We start from the raw sequence: 22,500 nt of genomic DNA, 5'->3' as shown, positions 1-22,500 counted from the left end.
GACGAACCTGGGGAGGAGGAGAAAGAAGAGGAGGAGGAGGAGGAGGAGGAGGAGGAGGAGGAGGAGGAGGAGGAGGAGGAGGAGGAGGAGGAGGAGGAGGAGGAGGAGGAGGAGGAGGAGGAGGAGGAGGAGGAGGAGGAGGAGGAGGAGGAGGAGGAGGAGGAGGAGGAGGAGGAGGAGGAGGAGGAGAAGGAGGAGGAGGAGGAAGGACTCTGATGAGAGAAGAGACAGAAAGGAGGCTTAGATATTCTGGTGAGGTTATGAACACTAAGCTATATTTCATCTCCTCCATTTCCTCTTTAATCGTAGTTCACGGACACAGTCATAGACAGAACACACAGGTCAAAGCTTCCTTTATTTGCTGAGTCGCCAAGAATGAATACTTCCATCAAAATCTCTTGGTAACAAAGTACGAACTAATAGGTAAAGATCCATGGCAGGCGCAGCACGAACTCAGGGGTGGTGAAGTGAAAGTTAAACAGGATTCTGGAGTTACTTAGTCTAACAATATTGCATTTTCAGGGAGGCGCTTTGTAGAATATAATACTCGCGAGGATGTAGTCATAGGAGCAGCGTCTACACTTTTTAATTTCGCCCCTCGTCTCACGCGCGCCAGGTGGCTGCAACTCCCTTTCACGGTGTATATTAACTCGACGTGACAGGTTTGCTTGTGTCGGGATAATTGTACTGACAGGATGGCTGAATATAAGGACTCGAATATCACCTTCAAGATTTTATGTAAGGAGCAAATGTCACCAGTCTATTCATTTAATTGAAAACTATATTCTTCGGATCGGAACCTCTTCATGTCCAGGGATGTGAGCGGAACATGAATTTCTGATTATCGTGAGTGAATTTTTTCCTGAAATTTAGCAACACTGATACAGACATTCCTCATAACAACACTCAAAATATTGTTCAGTTATTGTATCAAGAATTAATGGATGACTTGGTTTATTGTATTTGATTTACAATCCTCATCAAAGTCTTTACTATATTTTCATTTATTATTATATTATTATTCATATATATTATTTCCTTTCATTATTTTTTTAGATGCACTGCATTGAACAAACAAACAAACAAACAAACACACACACACACACACACACACACACACACACACACACACACACACACACACACACACACACACACACACACACACACACACACACACACACACACACACACACACACACATTTTGAAATCTACATTACTAAAGTACATATTTATTTATAACCTTTCGTGTGCCAGACTTAATTTTCCGCCAGTGTTCTGCGTTAATTTAAGGGATCAATGGCTACCCACTACGTCAAGGATGACCAGTCGTGCATACGTACCAAAAATCAGGGTGTCTATGAATCTAGATGTATGTCAGATTCTCCCACCAGCCTGGCCAGCATCAGAGGAAGGGAGGAGCTGAGCCTCACACGCAGAGATTACTGGTCTGGAGGATAATCCTCTAAATAGCTGGAAGTTAATCACAGCAATACGTGTAAATAAAAAGCAATTTATATTTTTTCTTCAATAAATGCAGATGGTCCAGCAAAACTCGACCCAATGTAGTGAACCTTGCATGCCAAAATATGATATTGAATGTACGTACGTACACAATTTTTTCCTTCGGTGTTTATCTCATGAATGTTTTACTGTGTTGGGCTTGGGGATGGGGACGTTGTTTATACAGGTTTGATCCGAGAGAAAGCTGGCACGATCAGAAGTAACCTCCTTAATAGTATATCTCATTTGTTATTGTTCTCTTGAAAGTATTAATAGATAATGTACAAGACAACAGAAAAGCAGATAAAGGGACAAGACACTTTTCTTGCGGTTCCTTAAGACTTATCACAAGAAACAAATGTGAGTGAAGAAGTTGGTGATATATTTGTTTTATAGTGAAATTAAAGAAGTTAATGATAATGATGATGCTACTATTATCATTACTACTACTACTACTACTACTACTACTACTACTACTACTAACACTACTGCTACTACTACTACTACTACTACTACTACTACTACTACTACTACTACTACTACTACTACTACTACTACTACTACTACTACTACTACTACTACTACTACTACTACTACTACTGTTACTACTACTACTGCTATTACTACTTTTACTACTGCTGCTAGTACTACTACTACTACTACTACTACTACTACTACTACTACTACTACTATTACTACTCCGCCAGAATGGCATTATCCCTCTAATCTCCTTTCTTAAAGCTGTCGGTGGTCTAGGGAAAAAATCCTTCACAAATCCTGCAGCTTACTCTCCCCCCTTCATCTTCCTCTACCCGGCTCGCCTCCCTTCAGCTCCCATCCCATCCTTTACGGGCCCAGACGATAAACTATTGAAGGGACGCCTCTAGTATATATTATTCATTTTCTCCTCTGTCAGGTAAAGCAATAACCTACCGAAAAATAGGGCCTTAGTGACCCTCCAACGTCAAACCTTGGTCTTCTATTTTATTTCTTGTCACATAAACTCCTTTTCCTCGAGACTCAAATGTACTGGAAGGAGTTGCGTCTAATGTGCGCCTGTGTGTTTGGTTTGGTGAGAGTAAATTCCTCCTTGATTTACTTGATGTAACTGATGTGGAAAAAAGATTTAGTAAGGACTTTCTTAAAATAAAAGAGAAAATATATACACATCTGTCTACAAAACGTGGCAGAGTTACATATCAATGCTTTTGGTGATCTATTTGTTTTTCCTATCATCAAATTAACTAACCAGCTCATGAAGACAAGGCAGTAACTTTCCAAACAAATTTGTTACATATGAGTTGTATGAATGGTATTCTCGATGTGCTTTTGTTGGCATTGGGATATAATAAGATTAGCTACTAATGTGTAAATTACTAAAGGGAGACAAAAACGACCGCTACTCGATTTCCTCTTATCATTGGTTTGATACCAAAACATAATTAGCTACTGTTACAAGACTGCAGTAAGACATGAACAGACGCCTCCTACCACTAGTCAGTCCATGAAAGCGACGCAATAATTCTTTCTCGCAAAATAAATTGAACTTCCGTATCAGAAAGGGACACTTTAAGAATCTTCGATGCTTCCCCTTCTGTGCCATTTGTGTCACCTCCTCCGCCCACCGCCCAGTCCCCCTTGACGGCCTCAACACAAAGCTTCGCCGCCACTGCACATGACCTAGTTCCTCCGCGGCACTATTCAAGGCTCCCCACGTCCCACTCTGCTGGTAGCGAGCTGAAATTGAGTGAGGCACGACAGAAGCAGCTGATCAGTGTGTGGACAAAGTGGAAATAGCAAGAGTTAAAGGTTCGAGGTTTTGTTTTGATAAACGGCAAGATATTTGGAACATAAAATAAGAGAGGTGCCTCGACAATGTAGAAATGGTAAAGGATGAATAAACTAATTAAGTGATGAAGGAAGAGTGTGCAGAAAATATTGTGAAGGGACAAACACGAATGAATAACAAGTAAAAGGTAATCGATGAGAATATTTTATTGAGTCGAAACCAACCAGAAATAAACAGACAATTTAAAAAAGAGGAAAAGAATAACAGAGAACGAAAACGAATGATTACAATGAGAAAAAAAAAACCCGGGAGATAGATACTGTGCAAGAAAAACAAAAGAATAAAAACGAGAGAATAAAAAGAGCGAACGTTTTCGGAGAATGGAAACAGTATATGACTCAGACAAAAACTTAACAAAAAACATGAAGAGTGATGTGCTGACGGTACGTTGGGCGACTGACCAGGAAGCAACCGCTGTCAATGTGCATGTGGGTTGTTCATATTCATGGCCACAATGGATTCACCAGGAAGCCAAAAGCATCGTAATAAGTTAATGGAATTTGTGTCGAAAATACGGTGCAGTATCGAGCCCAGAGCGAACCATGACAGAAAAAGGAGAACAGAAAATATTAAATTGCGTGCCTTAAAAACGTAGACGATAGGAATGTCACTGTGAATGACAGGCAGACTAGCGTAGCACTTTGTTGACGTGAAATCTTGCAGGAATTGAGAAACGGGTACAAAACAGAGAATATTATTGATGTAATGGCAGATTATTTTTCGCGTCCTCATAATCTAGTTTTTTTTATGACTTCTTAGAAAAGAATTGTTTTTTGATGTTCTAGAAGTACTTATATACCTATCTACTTAACTAGTTTGTGTCCTTTTATTCTGTCTATTTATCTCCAATCTATCAATCAATCTGAAATTAATAAAACTTGAAGGTCGTCACATGAAAAAGCGTGAGAAAGCAAATCCACTGCTAAGACTGTGCACATCTCAATGATAGCGTGTCGTAAACGATGTAATATTCAGGTTGTCTCTTGTCCATTACAGAGCCATTGTGCTGGGAAGAGGAAAGGACGGGAAGGTAAAAGAAGGGTTGATGAACTCCTTTTCTAGGGTCTCAAGAAGTACGGCAGGAGGGATACAGATGAGACGCAGGAGGAGGTCAAAGAAAAGCGGTAGACGGATGGTAGGAAAAGTTAGAATAGAGGTAGAGGATGATGGGGAAGGAGTCATCAAAGAAGGCTCCTTTACATGATGATTAAGGTGCTCTCTTATGAATATTCTTATGACCTGATTCCACTTCTTTGATTAACTATTTGATTTTTAACTTTAATGTTATGAGGTGCACGAGTCCCTCTCTCTCTCTCTCTCTCTCTCTCTCTCTCTCTCTCTCTCTCTCTCTCTCTCTCTCTCTCTCTCTCACTTGCAGCGGTGCATGACGATGCAGGCAAAGTATTAATTTGAAAATAGTACTCATATAGATATCATTACGACAACTGAAATATCTAAAAGTGTTGAAATGTTTTAAAGCTTGGTTAAAGATAATTTCTAAAATATTTCATCCTTGCTGCTTTTGCTTGTCTCTCGCCTCTCCCTCACCCATCCCTCTCCCTTTTTCTGGAACGTTTTAATAAAGTTTTAGCCTTCACTTTTTTATCCTAAGTCATTCACTAAAGCTCCAAGCAGGAGAATCTGGGAGGTAAATAAAAGGATGAGCATTAAGCTTGAGTGCGATGACGTTCTTATTAACTGCACGTTGAAGCCGCCGTCTCCTGAAGTCTCGTATATTGGTGACGATAAATAGATTGAACGACTCTATTTAACCAACACTTTCTGGCTTACATACAAATTAAAATCATGGGAGTGAAAAGTTGAAAGACTGTGATGGCGATAAGCAGTGTTATTACTAACTAAAGCTGCAATTTTTCCTTCATGAACTTAGTGTCTTAGCTCGGATGTTTGTGGGTTTGTGTGTTTAGCTCGACCTTGCACTCCATCTCGCCTCTCGCGCCAGACAGAAAAAACAAACACACTAGGCGCACCAACCCAGACACCTCGTTGTGACACAGACGGGACTGTGTGTTTGTGTGTTTCCTAGACAGAGAGAGAGAGAGAGAGAGAGAGAGAGAGAGAGAGAGAGAGAGAGAGAGAGAGAGAGAGAGAGAGAGAGAGAGAGAGAGAGAGAGAGAGAGAGAGAGAGAGAGAGAGAGAGAGAGAGAGAGAGAGAGAGAGAGAGAGAGAGAGAGAGAGAAAGTAGAGAAACTTGAAAAAAACAGAAAGATGAAGATGAAATAGGATTAACACACGGAAAAAAAATGGACAGAGAGGGATAAAGACAGACGAGGAGAGACAACCAACAGTTAAAGGTCAAGAGGTAACCAAGATGAGGGAAGGGAAGGGAGGGGAGGAGAACGGGACGGGAGAAGAACGGGAGAGAAGGGAAGAAAGAAGGGAAGGAAGACAAAGAAGGGAAGAAGAAGAAGAAGAAGAGAGAGAGAGAGAGAGAGAGAGAGAGAGAGAGAGAGAGAGAGAGAGAGAGAGAGAGAGAGAGAGAGAGAGAGAGAGAGAGAGAGAGAGAGAGAAAAGAGGACACTGAATAATGACGGTGAAAAGATTTTGTTCCGATATTCAGCAGGGAACTGAGAACTCTGGGGATGGAAAGGAGACAAGGATAGAAGCGAGAGCCAGGGGTTGAAAATATTCACACTTTTAAAATCATCATCATCATTGTTGTCGTCATCATAATGAAAGTTTAAAAATACATTAGCTTTTTCATAATAATTTTCTGTTTTCATTTTATCTTATACCTGTTTATTTACTTACTGTCTGAAGAGGAGGAATTTTCTTAACAAGTTTCGTAAGAATTTTCGGCAACTTTTAAATGTCTTTTAGGCGAAAAATTTAACTACAGTATAAACACACACACACACACACACACACACACACACACACACACACACACACACACACACACACACACACACACACACACACACACACACACACACACACACACACACACACAGCAATTCGCTCCTCTTCGTATCATGTCCTGCCTTGAATGTCTCATGATGACCCTCTTTACCTATCCAGTCACTATCATAAGTTACACGCCTCCTTCGTTCCTTACCTCCTATATGTTTCCAAACCCTGAGCCCCCCACACTTTTTGACTGTCTTATCCTCGTGTCCATAATCAAGATAGATAGTTGTATTCTTTCGAGTACCTCTGCGGCTCTACTTCCTTGCTCCCCTACGCCATGTTTCCGAAACGAGTTGAATGTGCGTGTAAAATGAAAATATCCTAACGAAACTACAAGAATTTAATATATTTCAAGGCGATATGACTTCATTAACGTTGATATTACCTGGACTCTCAATCACTCACTTAGCATTTTACTTACGAATACATAAAAAAAAAAAAATAAATAAAGATTCTTTTGAGGCGCAGGACATAGTAATGATCTTTGAAGGCTGTGTGTACCCAACTCATTTCAATCTTCACCTCCTTAATGACATGCTTTCTTTCCCTGCAGATTAGTGGCTCCGGGCGCGCGGGCTTATGAAGGGGCAGCCTCCGAGGGACCAAGAGCGCTGGGCGTGTTCCTTCATATAGTTCCTCGTCTTCAGGAGTCCGGTGACGTCGCATCCCCGTCCTCTGCTCCCCGTACCTCTTCACAAGGCAATCTTTTAGTGTCTGGCCTTAGCAGAGAGTGAAGTTACGCTGAAGCCAAAGTTTTGTGATTTTTTTATTCTGTTAATACGTGTCATCTGTACTGCGGCATTCACCTGCCACGTTAATCTTATATCGGTAATGGAATCTGAAGAATTGCTTTTGTACACTGCTGGAACTTACGCGGCTCCCTCAAGGATTCCCTGGCTCTAAAAGATGAGTATCACCACTTTAAGCACTTTGAGAATGATGGTGTAAAGGCCGGGGATAAGGTAGGAATGGAGGTGAGTCGTGAAGGCAGTGAGAGTTAAAGGTGCACGGGAACACAGATGTATGCTCGGACAGTTCCCGAGCTCTCCCGCACACTACCTTCCTCTCCACCTGACCTTAACTGACCTGAAATGACCTGGAGACGACCCAAGGTGTTCCTTCCAGTCAATAAGATTATGCTCAACTGGAAACTACTCCAACTGGTCTCTTCGCTGTCATGAGGCGTCTTCTCGTCCTCCTCTTCTCCACGTTTATACTCTTATCCACTGCTTCTGCTGCTTCTGCTGTTGGAGGCAGAGGTGGAGGACGAAGGCTCCCTGACGACCACCAGAATGGGTCACAAAGGTCAAACACGCCACCGGAAAGAGAGAGACGCCCGGGGACCCACGCAGCCCCGTCACCCAACACCGGCCTGGCACCCCCATCCCACGCAGCGCTGAAGATCTCCGAGCACAACGGTCTGCCTACCACCGTCGATTCCTCCTCTGCGACCATCCACCTCAACACCCGCCTCTTCCAGACAGTGAGGAAGGAAATCACCACTACCATCTCGTTACCTACAGTCTTCAGCCCGGCAAGCGACGCGCTTCTTCAGGAAAAAGATCACAATACCCTAAGCAAGCCACATGCTCCGACGTCGCCTGCCACCTCCACTACCCCCGTCCCGAAGAACACCACGCCCCCAGTGTATCGCCTCGGGGCGGTGTTCGAGCCGGAACACATCCAGAGCCTTTCCTCTGTTTTCTTTCAGTCGCTGCAAGAACAAAACCGCCTTCTCGGTGGCCTCTTCCGCTTGGAGGGAGTTGCCATAGAGACCCCCATGCTCACCCTCAGCTCCCTCAAAGGTACCTGCGAGACGTTGCAACGTGAAAATGTGTCTGTCGGTCTGGCGGTGGGTGTGACCCAGAGCATCTACGCTTCCGGCACCCTGGCGTCCCTGGCCGGGGTGTCCCTCATTGCCAGGACCATCAGGGGCTACAGGGACGACACTCTCAAGGTAAGTGCCGCCCATATACAGTAAGATACTTCCGCATTTCGTTCCGTACTATGTTATTTTGTTATCCTTCTGCTGTGTTTCAGATAAACAGCGCGCATATACAAGAAAAGTCGTTTGGCGTGCAGCAAAACCAATTTTATTGCACTATAGAACGGACATTAAAAACCAAGAAATCTAACAATACATTTGTATCAAGCCAAATAAGATACATAGTTGCATTAATCGTTTTGTTTATCACCTTTACATGCATCGAAAATCTAAGTTTATAATAAAAATCATCACCGAAGTGACGAAGCAGGAAGGACGAGACAGTAGTGAAAACGTTGAGCTGTTTGCGGTTAGGAGATGGAGGCAGAAAGGGCAGAGGTGAGGCGCCGGCTAGTGTCAGACTTACGCCGTGCCTGATGGCAGTCGTTCCGTACATAAGACATGTTGGTTTTCGAATATCTGGCTTATTACGTTTTAATGTCAATGAAAAAAATATATCAATATAATAATTTACAATACTTCCCTATAGTTACACAGGAGTTTCAATGTACAGTCAAGGAAGAAACTTCAACTTTCATGTCAGTATGTAATAATGGAATGAAGTCACTCATGACAAGCAGCAACACACTTTGTTTAACTTTGCCAAAGTAATATCAAATAAACACTTTAATAATACAATACTTCATCGTGCACATGTCCTCGGAAAATTCAGCTTTAAAGGAATCTCTTCATAAGGGTCATTCACAAGAGGCAGACAGGCTGGCATACAAACAGACGGACAAGCAGGCAGAAAGAGGGACAGACCAGACAGACAGGATGTGATACAGATGCCATAATGAAGAATGTTGCTTCAGGAAAACACACACACGCGACGGAGACAAATGAAAGGACCAAAATAGTTTCTCTCATTCTGCTGTTTGAAGCATTGTAAGGTTAACTGTTTGTTCCCGCGACATCAGATGCGTTCTACGGTTTCCTACATAACGGGGCATTAGTTTTAAACAAGCATGGTTAACTTTGTTGACATTTCATTACTGGACACATGCCCCCCACTCCCCCACCTCTCGTTACCCCGCCCCTACCTTCCCCATGTGTCGCCCTCAGCCTCATCCATTAATTGTGTCACTAATTAAACCTTTATGTCTGAATGACCAAGAAGTGGGAGGAAAAATGACAATGGGTCCTTATCATCTCCTGTGGATTTAATTAAATTCTCAATGTTTTTAATTTTTTATTTTTTCGTAACCTTTTTTCTGAGGATACAGTACAACTCTTTTATCTCTATCTATCTATATGTAGGCCCATATGTTTGTCTGCATCTACGAGTATGACCTTTTAGCGTCTTTGTCCATCTTTCTGTCTATTTCAGTATTTCAATTTATTTCCCTCTTTCCTATCTTCTACCCATACAAAATCTCTCTCTCTCTCTCTCTCTCTCTCTCTCTCTCTCTCTCTCTCTCTCTCTCTCAAACAATACATATATTTCATTCTCGTCAGCTGAGCACGCTTCATTACACATGGAGCGGAAGTCACAAGGCTATATGGATGAAAGACTATTTTCATATACTTCATTTCACCACGTAAGAAGACATGAATCACCACATGGTAAGGCAAGCAGGAATGGAAGAGCAGGATCATCTATCCCAGGACACACATGTGACCTAGAAAATACACATCACCAAAACATATTTGAACAAAGCAGAAACATCCCCACAGAACTCTGAAATCTGAATGAGTATGTGTTTCTTCATCAAAACCCTCTCTCAGAAAAACAAGTGTTGAAGTGTTGACCTAAAGTTAGTAAAGCCAACGAGAGGACGATGTCTTTGTTGTTTTGACGGCGGCTTATCAAACTTAAGGTGAAACACGACCTTGAAGTGTGGACCTTGAAATGATGGCCAGAAGGTGGGCGAGATAAGGGAGGGTACAAGTCTGGGAAAGAGAGAGGAAAGAGAAATGAAAATGAGAGATGTGCTTGAAGGAATAGAGTTAAAAAAAAAAAAAAGAAAGGTATATACGTGATGTTAAATGAGAGTAACAGGTATGAGAGCAGAAGGGACATGGAGGGGCTAAGGTAGAGAGAGAGAGAGAGAGAGAGAGAGAGAGAGAGAGAGAGAGAGAGAGAGAGAGAGAGAGAGAGAGAGAGAGAGAGAGAGAGAGAGAGAGAGAGAGAGAGAGAGAGAGAGAGAGAGAGAGAGAGAGAGAGAGAGAGATGAGAAAGTGTTTCACTGGGGAATGGAATAAAAGAGAAGGACGTGTAGGAAAGTGATGTTCTGTAAGAGGAATGGGTGAGGGGATAAAGGGAACAAGTAAGAGACAGGCGCGAAGGGAAATAACCGGGAGGGAGAGAGGAATAGGAGAGAGGAATGCACAAGGGAAAAGAGTAAAACGAAACTCGGGGCAGGGAAGCGATGCTGCGTGAGTGGAATAGGTCAGGGTGGAGGAAGAGAGTGAGGGAGTGAGGGAGAGAGAGTGAAGGAAAGGCTGCCAGAGGGGGATAGAGTAAAAATGAAGGTATGGGTAGACAGAGACAACTTCGGTACGTCCATTCCCTCTTCCTGGCTTGACACAGCTGACTGCCTTGTGCATGTTCATATTGTGTGCACTGTCAGCTGTGTGCAAGGCCTCATCTCTTATGAATAATATCTGTGTATGTATGCGTGTGTGTGTGTGTGTGTGTGTGTGTGTGTGTGTGTGTGTGTGTGTGTGTGTGTGTGTGTGTGTGTGTGTGTGTGTGTGTGTGTGTGTGTGTGTGTGTGTGTGTGTGTGTGTGTGTGTGTGTGTGTGTGTGTGTGTGTGTGTGTGTGTGTGTGTGTGTTTCACTGTTTGATCTGCTGCAGTCTCTGACGAGACAACCAGACGTTACCCTACGGAACGAGCTCAGAGCTCATTATTTCCGATCTTCGGATAGGCCTGAGACCAGGCACACACCGCACACCGGGACAACAAGGTCACAACTCCTCGATTTACATCTCGTACCTACTCACTGCTAGGTGAACAGGGGCTACACGTGAAAGGAGACACACCCAAATATCTCCAACCGGCCGGGGAATCGAACCCCGGTCCTCTGGCTTGTGAAGCCAGTGTTCTAACCACTGAGTTACCGGGCGTGTGTGTGTGTGTGTGTGTTTGTCATTACCATAATCCATAATGCAAACAACCTTTTCCCCTCTTCGTCAACATTAATATTATTTGCAGTATCAATATTTCATCTCAGTATTAAGCGAAGGAGGATGAGGATGAAAGCATCATCAAGTAATGACAGAGATGCCCCCTTATGTAGTGACTTGGAGGCTTGCGAGCGGCTGACCAGTGTGCAAGTCTACGCTAGGTAGTGAAATATGATGGAAAATACAGTAAGACTTTTACGACTCTCTGCTGACATTGGTGTGTTTATTCAAGGCAAGATATTATCAATTCCAAGGTTTTGAATTGATAAATATGCTTGATTTTAGTCAGTCATTTAGTCAATTGTCAGTTAGACCACCAGTCAATCCACCAACCACTCAGTGAATCAGTCAGCAATTCATTGAGAATGTATAAGACTTCAGTAGGAAAGTTAAATCATACATAACCTACATATAATGTTTCTTCTTCCTTCTGTTCCTCCTCTCTCATCCCCTCATCCCTCACCTCCTCTTCCTATCACGTAGGGTCATAATTTGTAGCGGGGGCAAATACTTCATTATCTATTTCCCTTCTTCACGTCACAGAGCAATATGAAGTAAAGCACGTTTCACTCCTTTATTACTTGTGTTATTAGTTACCTTTGAGTTAGGTTTACAGAGAAATATAATCATACGAAATAGTGTTAAGTAAAAAAAGGTAGGTGTATTTTTCATGTTAATTTCCAACATAGTTACGCAAGTATATTTTTTCCTGAATAAATGCACTAAGACAAAATGGACATTAGGGTTACGTCACCATAGAGGCATTTATGAGCAAATGGCAGCCGTAAGTCAGTCCTCAGGTGGTCATAGTCAACATTAATAGCACAGGTAAGAGCAAAGCCACATAATAATGAAATCAAGTTAGTTTTCGGGATTTTTATGTACTTACAAGAAACTTTATTATATTACTACTACTACTACTACTACTACTACTACTACTACTACTACTACTACTACTACTACTACTACTATTATTATTATTATTATTATTATTATTATTATTATTGATCATGATAGTGGTAGTAGTAGTAGTAGCAGCAGTAGTAGCAGCAGCAGTAGCAGTAGTAGTAGCAGCAGCAGCAGCAATAATAGCAGCAGTGGTGGCAGCAGCAGTGGTGGTGGTGGTGGTGCAGCAGCAGCAGCAGGTGCAGCAGCAGCAGCAGCAGCAGCAGCAGGTGGTGGTGGCAGCAGCAGTGGTGGTGGTGGTGGTGGTGGTGGTGGTGGTGGTGGTGGTGGTGCAGCAGCAGTGGTGGTGGTGGTGGTGGTGGTGGTGGTGGTGGTGGTGGTGGTGGTGGTGGTGGTGGTGGTGGTGGTGGTGGTGGTGGTGGTGGTGGTGGTGGTGGTGGTGGTGGTGGTGGTGGTGGTGGTGGTGGTGGTGGTGGCAGCAGCAGTGGTGGGTGGTGGCTGCTGCTGCTGCTGCACCACTACACCACCACTGCTACCACCACCATGTTTATTGTTATTATTATTGTTATTATTATTATTATTATTATTATTATTATTATTATTATTATAACCAGGTGGTGGTGGTGGTGGTGGTGGTGGTGGTGGTGGTGGTGGTGGTGTGGTGGTGGCAGTGGTGTGGTAGTAATAGTAGTAGTAGTAGTAGTAACAGTAGTAGTAGTAGTAGTAGCACTCGTAGTAGCAGCAGTAGTAGTAGTTGTTTTTGTAGTCGTAGTTCAAAAATAATAATAATAATAATAATAATAATTATTATTATTATTATTATTATTATTATTATTATTATTATCATTAATATCATTATTATTATTATTATCATCATTATTATTGTTATTAACAGTAGTATTGGCAACAACAGCAGTAAAAAAATTGAAATAATAAATAACAATCACGGCAACAATCACAGCCGCTTTATATCCTTCTACTTCAAAAACTACAACGACAAATACTACTACTACTACTACTACTACTACTACTACTACTACTACTACTACTACTACTACTACTACTACTACCACTATTACTACTATGTGAGCAAAAGGAACTGTGGCGACAGATCAGTGGAGGCTACGGAATGCCAGCATCTCTAACAGTCAGAGGCGGCGCCCCTACGAGGCTTCCCAGGTGGAAAATTGTCCTAATGAACACTAGAGAAGAGGCTCTTAATCAGATAGGTGAAGGCCTGGAAGCGTAAATTCCTTCCCTTCCACTTCCTCATTGTGTGTGTGTGTGTGTGTGTGTGTGTGTGTGTGTGTGTGTGTGTGTGTGTGTGTGTGTGTGTGTGTGTGTGTGTGTGTGTGTGTGTGTGTGTGTGTGTGTGTGTGTGTGTGTGTGTGTGTGTGTGTGTGTGTGTGTGTGTGTGTTTCTTTCGTAAGGGAGAAGAGGATAAGAAGTAATATATATATATTCTCTCTCTCTCTCTCTCTCTCTCTCTCTCTCTCTCTCTCTCTCTCTCTCTCTCTCTCTCTCTCTCTCTCTCTCTCTCTCGTCATTAACTGTTATTGCTTCGATGATAAAGTAATATTTTTGGGGCACTTTTTTTCTTTGCAACAGAGAATTACCTTTAATATTCTACCAGGGAGTGGAAATCTGCTCTCATCTACGCAAAAACTACCAGCTTTCCTAAAACTTGTTGATTAACTTCCCTCGGTAATCATTTGGAGCGACATAAGTAAGTAATGCACAAAGGAATAGAATAGTTAATGATAAGGGAACTGTATATTGATTGTATTCTTTTTAATAATTGCTTAAAGTTTAAATTTGCATCTATACTAGTGACTTTTGTGTTACAAGATAAAATATTTTTTTCCACATGGATGAATGTTTCTAGTCTGCACCGTGATATTTTTGGAACAGAAATAGCAATGGTTCCTGAAATAACAGTTTTGGTGATGGTAATCTCTCTTCCTTGTCAATATTCTCCACCACTAAAATGATACAAGACTAGTACCGCTGGTAAAAGAGAAATGGATTCCCCGCTAAGTACCTCAAAATCGCTGCAGTCCGCACGAGCCACTCCGTAAGAGCCAATACTGGTATAATTAAACCTCAGGTGACCGCCCCTCTCCTCCTCCCCTCCACCCTCAGCCCGGGAAGTGGCTCTCTCCTCCTGTCGAGTAAATTAAAGGAGGCAATTACGAGGAACGCAGACGCGGCTTCCTTCCCTGAGGAGCTCGATTGAATTTCCACTTTCGGGTGCCGCGAGTGGATGCAGACTCAGCTGGTGTCGGCAGGAAAACTTCTGTGTTTTAAGATGAATCTCACTCATCTACTGGCGACAGTGAAAATAATGTGTGTAACGAGAATTGCCATCCTAGCAGTACCCTAGATATTGCAGTGGTGAGCCTGTTACCTGCCATGATACACAGGAGATCGATGGGTGGCTGCTAATCAGTAAATGTATACAAGATACCGATGGGAACTTGTTAATCAACCTGGCTTCTCAGGTTAGCGGTTGCCCATCGATATCGATGTGGTCATATTAAAGACGTGTTGCAGCCAAGGGATACAGGAAACTTGATGCAAGATTCCTCTCTTCCCTCCTGCCTGTCCTCCAGTGTTGTTCACACCTATACCAATAATGTCATGAGTTCGTGAACCCTGAAAAAAATCCAGACCAAGAGAGAGAGAGAGAGAGAGAGAGAGAGAGAGAGAGAGAGAGAGAGAGAGAGAGAGAGAGAGAGAGAGAGAGAGAGAGAGAGAGAGAGAGAGAGAGAGAGCAACTACTCAAACTGGTCTTGCGTTGCAACTGTTGTTTCCAGGGAAGAAAAAAGCGTGGATAAATAATGGTATGAGAAGAAAGGAAAAAAAAAAAAAAGATAAGTAAAAAGGGCGAGTGTTTACATGTTCAGCAACAGCTATGGATATTTTTTCATGTTACATTTGTCTATCAAATTCCGTCCCAAAGAAAATAACACCAATCTCTTTTATCAGTCCACACAAGTTACCAAGTTTCATAATACTGAAAACCATAAAGATTTACGTATTTTCCTTCCCTTTATTCCAATTTTCTTTCTTAGTTTTCTCCTTCCTTTCTTGCCTCTCTTTTTCCAATCATCAACTCCTTATCTACATGCCTTCCTCTCTGTCTTTCTCCCTTCTTTCCTTTCCATCTCACTACCATATCCCTTGCTTTATTTCTTCCTTCTCTCTTCCTTCTTAGCTTCCTTCCTCCCTCCTACCTTTTTCTTCTCAGTCATCATAGTGCCATTCTTTCCTCGCACCGAAAGTTACACTCTCCCTAGTCACTTGGAAGGCAAGATTTGATCCTCCGTCGATCTTCCTGCCGCAATGCAATCTCGGGGTGGATACTCAACATTCCCCTGGACCCTCTCCCTTCTCCCTTCCCTCCGCCGCCGTCGCCAGAGGGGATCGTCGGAAACGCCACCACGCATCACACATGACACCAATATATAAAAGAAAACCACGAGATTGGATGGAAATGGACAAATAGAAGCCCACACTGCAGAAGAGAGAGAAAAAAAACTAATAATAATGAAATGTGTAAAAAAAAATAATAACATTAAAGAGAAGAGATAGTGAGTAGTGGACCTAAAACTCATTTTTTTTTCAAGAGATATATACTAATTCATTGTCCACTCATCTCCCCGTCAAAAGTAAAAAAAGAACACGTATATGATATTCAAATGCTAATTTAAACGGTAACAAAATCATACTTTTAGATAATAGTCAAAATTGATAGATTAAAGAAAAATGAACTATAATTGAGGACACCACAAAGAAAAAAAAAATAAAAATGAACGAGGAAAAGCAGAGAACTGCAACACAAGCGTCTACAAGAACAAATAAGAAATGGAAGAAAAGACAGAGCGGCTGAGTCCCAGGAGATGAAACTTCAAGTCGAGCGAGACCATACAGGAAGCAGGATGTGGGATTGAAAACTGCAGGAAAAAAAGCTTCGCAGAGACTGACACAGTGCAGGGACTCTTGGTGAAAGATTGGAGATTGTTTGTGCCTCAGAGAATTTGTGATTTCTATTATGAAATAAAGATAAAAAAAAAGTAGATAGCTAGGTAGGTAAGGATGGATGAGTAAGCAGGTAAATAAAGAAAGATACGAAGATATATGTATTTAGAATTTTACGATATTTTCTAAAGGGAAATATATAAAAGAAGAGAGCCAAGCTTCCTCAACACTCCCAGCCGTGACCTAAAGCCGTCTTTTGAGCGTACTCCCGCTTTTTAGATCCTCCTTAGTCCTTGACAAACACGCCGGAGATGATGGGAACCCTTGAGCTCTGAATACCAAACATTTGCTCTCCTGCTGCGGCTCTCGACAGGCTGCGGGAGGCGGCAACACCTTGTTCACACGTGTTATGAATGGTTGTATCAGTGCCGTGCCTCAGCGCACCCCTACTCTCTACCGACTACTGGTGGAAGGAATATGATGTGGCGGTAATAGTGGTGGAAATGGTATAGTAGTGGTGAAGGTGGAGATGAAATGGGTATGAGATAGTGGAAGATTTACGATGATAGAACTGATGATGCCGCAACGAAAGATACGGTAATGTGCAGGAACGGTGTCACTATAAGCGACTTTTGATAATATAACTCTTCTGCGGCTGTGGATGGGACAGATTTTCTTTCCTCGCACTTAAGAAAATTGAGTGAAGACATATGAAAGTAAAGAAAGAGAATCTCATCAATTGTCGTCGTTCGTTAACATTTAGAACGCTGGAAAAAAAAAAAAACATGAACACACAAAAAAATAATTATTTATTCTTTTGAAACAGAACAACACAAGAGACTAGCGCAATCTTAAGAGTTATGTAAGTAATTATGGGAGAAGACTCTAGTAGGATTAAACAACTTTGACCATTAAATATGTGCTATTAAACATATACGATTAAACGAGAAATGTTGTGCTAGGGGAGAGACGTGGCAGTAATGACTTTGTAGTGTTGAAGCGGTGATAGACTGTATACGTAGTGTTGAAGCGGTGATAAGTCAGGAAGATAAAACGATAACGTGAAGAAGGCGGAAAAAAGGCGGAGACACCAGTAATATATTGTCAGAGGTAAGGAGGAGGTTAGGTTGGTTTTACCGGCGTGGGTGGAAGGACAGACTAGTAGTGCAAGGGTGAGGAAGAAGGAGGAACTCTGATCACATGTCGTTTTCAGGACTCACGCCTCGTCGGTAATCCATTACGGCTTGATTTATGCTGTGGATTTACCTTGAAACAAAAAGGCCAACTCAAGACCATCTGGCACGGAGGGTAGAAAAAAAGAAATGGAGTAAAAATTCAGAGGAGGGAATGGATGGGAAGGGTTTATAATTACACTAATGGGAATGGAGTGGAAAAATACACGAGGGGAAACACGTACCTTCTCTCCTTCCCTTTTTCTCCCGCTAACACTATGGCTCAATCAAGTCTCAACGGGGCCGATTAAGATAGTATCAGTGACGCATCCAATTTCTTGGTGATTTCTGTCTTTTGGCGTGAGATTCACCCCAGTCAGGGAGTTTATACGACGAGAAAAGTTCACAAAAAAGGTTCGTGGCCTAAACGTCTAGGAGAGAAAAATACGTTAATGAAGTGAGATCCGATTGATTTCCGATTTGCTACGTTCGCTCCGAGTACCAGAAACTTTCGACACGTGAAGTTTGGGTCCATGTTAGTGAGAACTTGAGAAGCCAAAGCACCTCATTTCTTTCCCAACAAACACAACACCTCAACCGACAACGTTGTATCTCACATCAGCTGGTCATCGCCACGTCCTCCTCCTCTTTCTCCTAAGATTTTCTTCTGTTTCCTCTATTTCTTTTCCTTCTTTTTTTCTTTTTTTTCTTCTTTCTCTTAGTCCTCTTTCTTCCTATTTCTATTTTTACTCCTCCTCCTTCTCATCCTTCTCTTTTTCCTCCTCATTTTTTTCTTCTTCCTCTCATTCATCTCTTACTTGTATCTCTGCCTCCTTGTCTTCATCATCATCATCATCATCACTTATCATCCTTATTATCATCATCACGACCCCCAACACCACCACATTAAGCCTCCATGATTCTGCTGGACAAAGATTTCCCTAATGCTTTATTCTTCATTCCTCTATGAAAACTTGTGTTCTTTCCTAATTATCTGCTTACGACTCCACATAATCCCTCCATACCCCTTTCTACACTGAGAAATGCATCTATCGCTCAGCAAACTTTTCCTTTCTCACAATCTCACACACCCCTTGTTTTCCACCATCTCAAATTAACATGCGCTACTTCAAATTATCATCATGCACTGTTGCTACATTCACGCTCACACGCGACTAGAATAATTTGACCAATTTCAACGAAGAGTTACTAAGAGAAAGGAACATAAAGCAACGTGAAGTTAAGTACACCTTCAGGAAAGGGTGAAAATTGATGCGTAGTTGGTGGTTGTGGGAGTGACTATGGCTATATATAGATAATTGATATAAACAGTCAATACACACTACCAGTAGGGACTTGTTAAAGGCCAGTGGGCTCACAGACAGACAACTAAATAACATAAACAGACAAGTTCTTATCTTCTCTTTTTTCTCTTTCTTGTCTAGTGTATCGTCTGACTAGAGGAGAAAGTTTAGTCTTCTTATTGATGAATCGTGATCTATTCTACATTCTTCCATCATACGTATGTTAAGTTAAAATCTGCCTCACATAATTCAGTCTGTACATGTACATATTTACACGGTTCTCTCTTCCTGTCCATTGCGATGATCATCTGCGGACACCACCGTGAAGAAAAGAAAAATGGATATACACTGACGATGAATTATGTCCACAAAATAGTAGGAAGAGTCGAAGGAAAACTGAGGGAAAGAAGAAACACGGGAAGCGCAAGAGAATGTAAATAAAAGGTGTGTGTGAATCAATATACCACTTTCTTCCATGCCTTTTATATTTTCTTGCCTGTGTTTTATTTCTTCGGTTTGTCTTCTTTTGCAAATTCTTGACTTTTCAGGATTTCCAAGGACAGTGGCAAAAGCGCGCGCGCGCGTGTGTGTGTGTGTGTGTGTGTGTGTGTGTGTGTGTGTGTGTGTGTGTGTGTGTGTGTGTGTGTGTGTGTGTGTGTGTGTAGAGAGAGAGAGAGAGAGAGAGAGAGAGAGAGAGAGAGAGAGAGAGAGAGAGAGAGAGAGAGAGAGAGAGAGAGAGAGAGAGAGAGAGAGAGAGAGAGAGAGAGAGAGAGAGAGAGAGAGAGAGAGAGAGAGAGAGAGAGAGAGAGAGAGAGAAATTTTTGACGGCAATTTCTCGAAAACTCATTAATTTTTCATACAACGCACAATTCCGTACCATAATGAGCGCACACACCACCCACCCACCCACCCACCAATCCACCCACACACACACACACACACACACACACACACACACACACACACACACACACAATCCAGCGGTGTGCCTATGATAATTCAACATGACAAAAATGTTTATCCCCTCAGGTAACGTGATCTCAAGTGTTGGCCTCTCACGCGCAGGAAGAACAAGATGAAGAAGAAAGAGAGGTTGTAATTTTCTCGAAACCTTCCTGGAGGACTAAAACCTGAAACATAACCCGACGCTTTTATGTTTAGTGCCTCGTGAAGATAAGTTTACTCGGATGAAACTATGTTATCTTTCCTCCAAGTCCTCCTCTTGCTCTTTATTTTTCCTCTTACGTGTTTGTGAATCCTGCTTTTTTTTTATATATATTATTTTGCTTTATGCATTAACAAGGTCAGTAAAGTCTTGGCAATTTCTTCTTTTTTTTTTTTTAAACAGGAAAGAAAGTTGAATTAGGATTATTTATTTTGCGTTTCATAGTTTTCCTCTTTTTTTTATTAGTTTTATTTCATGTTATTATTTTCGTGATATTTTTCCGCGGCTTTATTTATCTGGTTATCTGCTCTTGTCTATCCGCCTGTCAGCCTGTCAGCCTTTCATGTTCCTTTATTAATTTTTCCTTCTTCACAATATAATTTTTCTTCTCTTTCTCATAGTTTCTTTGTTTTTTCTTGTCTTTATATCATTTTTTTTCTTTTGTTAAAACCCTTCCACCTCTTCCTCATTTCCTTTTTTCTCTTTCACCATGCACTCTGCTCCTCCTCTTCCTCCTCCTCCTCTTCCCCTTTCATCTCCTTACTCACTCCTTTTACTTCTTTTCTTTTTACCTTCTCCCTTTCCTTTCCTTCTTTCCGTTTTGGTCTTCTTATGCTTTCGTCTCTCCAATCGTCCACCTCCTCCTCCTCCTCAGTGTCCAGAGGAGGCATCGGAACGTTGTCCCTTCAGTACTGTGTGACGCTAATGACCTGTAAACACGGCAGGAGAGTGGCCCTGCGTGGGTAGAGTGGCGGGTCCTCACTGTCCCTCCTGAGGCAACGCTATGCTCTCTTTGTTTGTTCTATAGTCACCATTTGTCCGCGTGGCTTTCCTCCTGTGCGTCATTAGCACATATATTATTGCTTATTTGATATATCCATGCATAGTTGGACAATATTATGAAACACTCTTATTTCTATTCTTTGCTTGTAACTGTTCGTTGATATAAGTACTACGTAATACTTTTCTAAAAAAAAATTTGGAATGCTTCTGATGTTTCTATTACTACTGCTACTACTACTACTTCTACTGCTACAACTATTACTTTTACTACTGCCACTTCTACTACTACTACTACTACTACAACAACTACTACTACTACTACTACTACTACTACTACTATTACATTAAAAAAAAAGGCAACTCGGCACTGCAACAAATATACAACACGGATGTAAATAGTGCAGGTAGTATATTTCAGTCGAGGAAACATCGCAGTCAATACTCATAAAACTTAATGTGACGCAACGTGTATTTTTATGGCACACACACATACACAGACACACACACACACACACACACACACACACACGAACAAAAAACACAAAATGCAAACTAAATATAAGCAAAATCTAGTAAAACCATATATAAAAAGACCCCTTCAGCCGAGGATAAATGACACAAAGGAACACCAGTCTCGCCTACGCCTCTTGTTTTCATATAACGAGACATTCCCAGGCTGGTAGAGGGCCGGGCCAGCGTCCTCTGTAAAATCGAGCCCATACATATGTAAAGAAACTCCCTCCCTTCTATACAATAACACAGCCACTGGACACGACTTTGGGGAATCTTGGCCAAATGGTAAAACTGCCGGAAAGTTGTATTTTTCCTTATCTTCTTTATTTTTTTATAACTATTCCCGCTGAAATTTTGAATTGTAAAGGCCTGTGCCTAGCTTTATGTTATATTTTTCCTTGGCTTATTTCTTTTTATCTCTACATTTTCCTCTTTATTTTTTACAGCCTGTATTTACTCGTATTTTTCCTTATTGTTATTTTTCTTCTTCTTTGTTTTTCTCTCTTCGCAGTTCTTTTACTCTAACTTTATATATTGGTATTTTCATTTGTATTATCTTCTTTCCTCCACCTTCTTTATATTGTCTTACATTCATCTTCTCAGCTTACTTTTGTTTCCAACTCCTCCTTCGCCTAGCCTTCTTTTTTTTCTTTTCTGGCCAATGTGTTGCTACTTTTTTTTTTATATCTTTCTTTTAATCTATTTCACTCACCGTCCTTTTTTCTCCTCTGCCATTTCTTATTGTTCATTTTGTGCTTCCTTTCACGCCAAGGAAGAAAACCGCTACATCGGTGGACAGGTCATGTCATTTTACCTATGAGGACATCACAGTTTCTCTTGTGTTCGTCACTTTTAGCGTGAAAGGATTAACCTAATGTCACTGACTTTCACTCGTCTTCCCTGAGTATACTAATTGAATACTTATTTTCGTTAATTCAAAAGGTTTGCATGCGTCAGGGGTTATTAGCCAATTTCACTTTGCAAAATTCAACTCAGGAGAATAAAAATGCGTAATGTAATTAGCCATGTTTCCGTTCACTTACACTGCAGCAAATTATTTAGATTTTATCAACGATACTTTTGCAAGCGCAGCGTCTGTTACTAGACTTTGCCGGACAGTGTAGTATAATAATCATCGCATAACTATGAGATTCACTTCGACTGTATCTGGTTAGAATAAAAGTGCATTGATTACTTGCTACAAGAAGAAGTGCCAAATCTAATGTGAGTCGTGAGTGTGAGCTAACATATCATTTGGAAATAAGGAATTGCGAACG

The 22,500-nt window shown here is 41.6% G+C and overlaps 1 protein-coding gene across 1 annotated transcript in view; it reads left to right on the top strand.

Annotated features, from left to right (window-relative positions):
• LOC123519070 overlaps positions 1-22,500 on the top strand; it is a 326,293-nt gene that overhangs the window by 27,176 nt on the left and 276,617 nt on the right. The window contains exon 2 of the mRNA XM_045280247.1: positions 6,838-8,241. Coding sequence (XP_045136182.1) covers positions 7,462-8,241 — 780 coding nt within the window. The 5' untranslated portion in view covers positions 6,838-7,461. The remainder of the gene's footprint in view (positions 1-6,837; positions 8,242-22,500) is intronic.

The sequence above is a fragment of the Portunus trituberculatus genome, chromosome 44 (assembly GCF_017591435.1).
Source record: "Portunus trituberculatus isolate SZX2019 chromosome 44, ASM1759143v1, whole genome shotgun sequence".
NCBI lineage: Eukaryota > Metazoa > Arthropoda > Malacostraca > Decapoda > Portunidae > Portunus > Portunus trituberculatus.
This window is presented reverse-complemented; position numbering and strand designations above follow the sequence as displayed.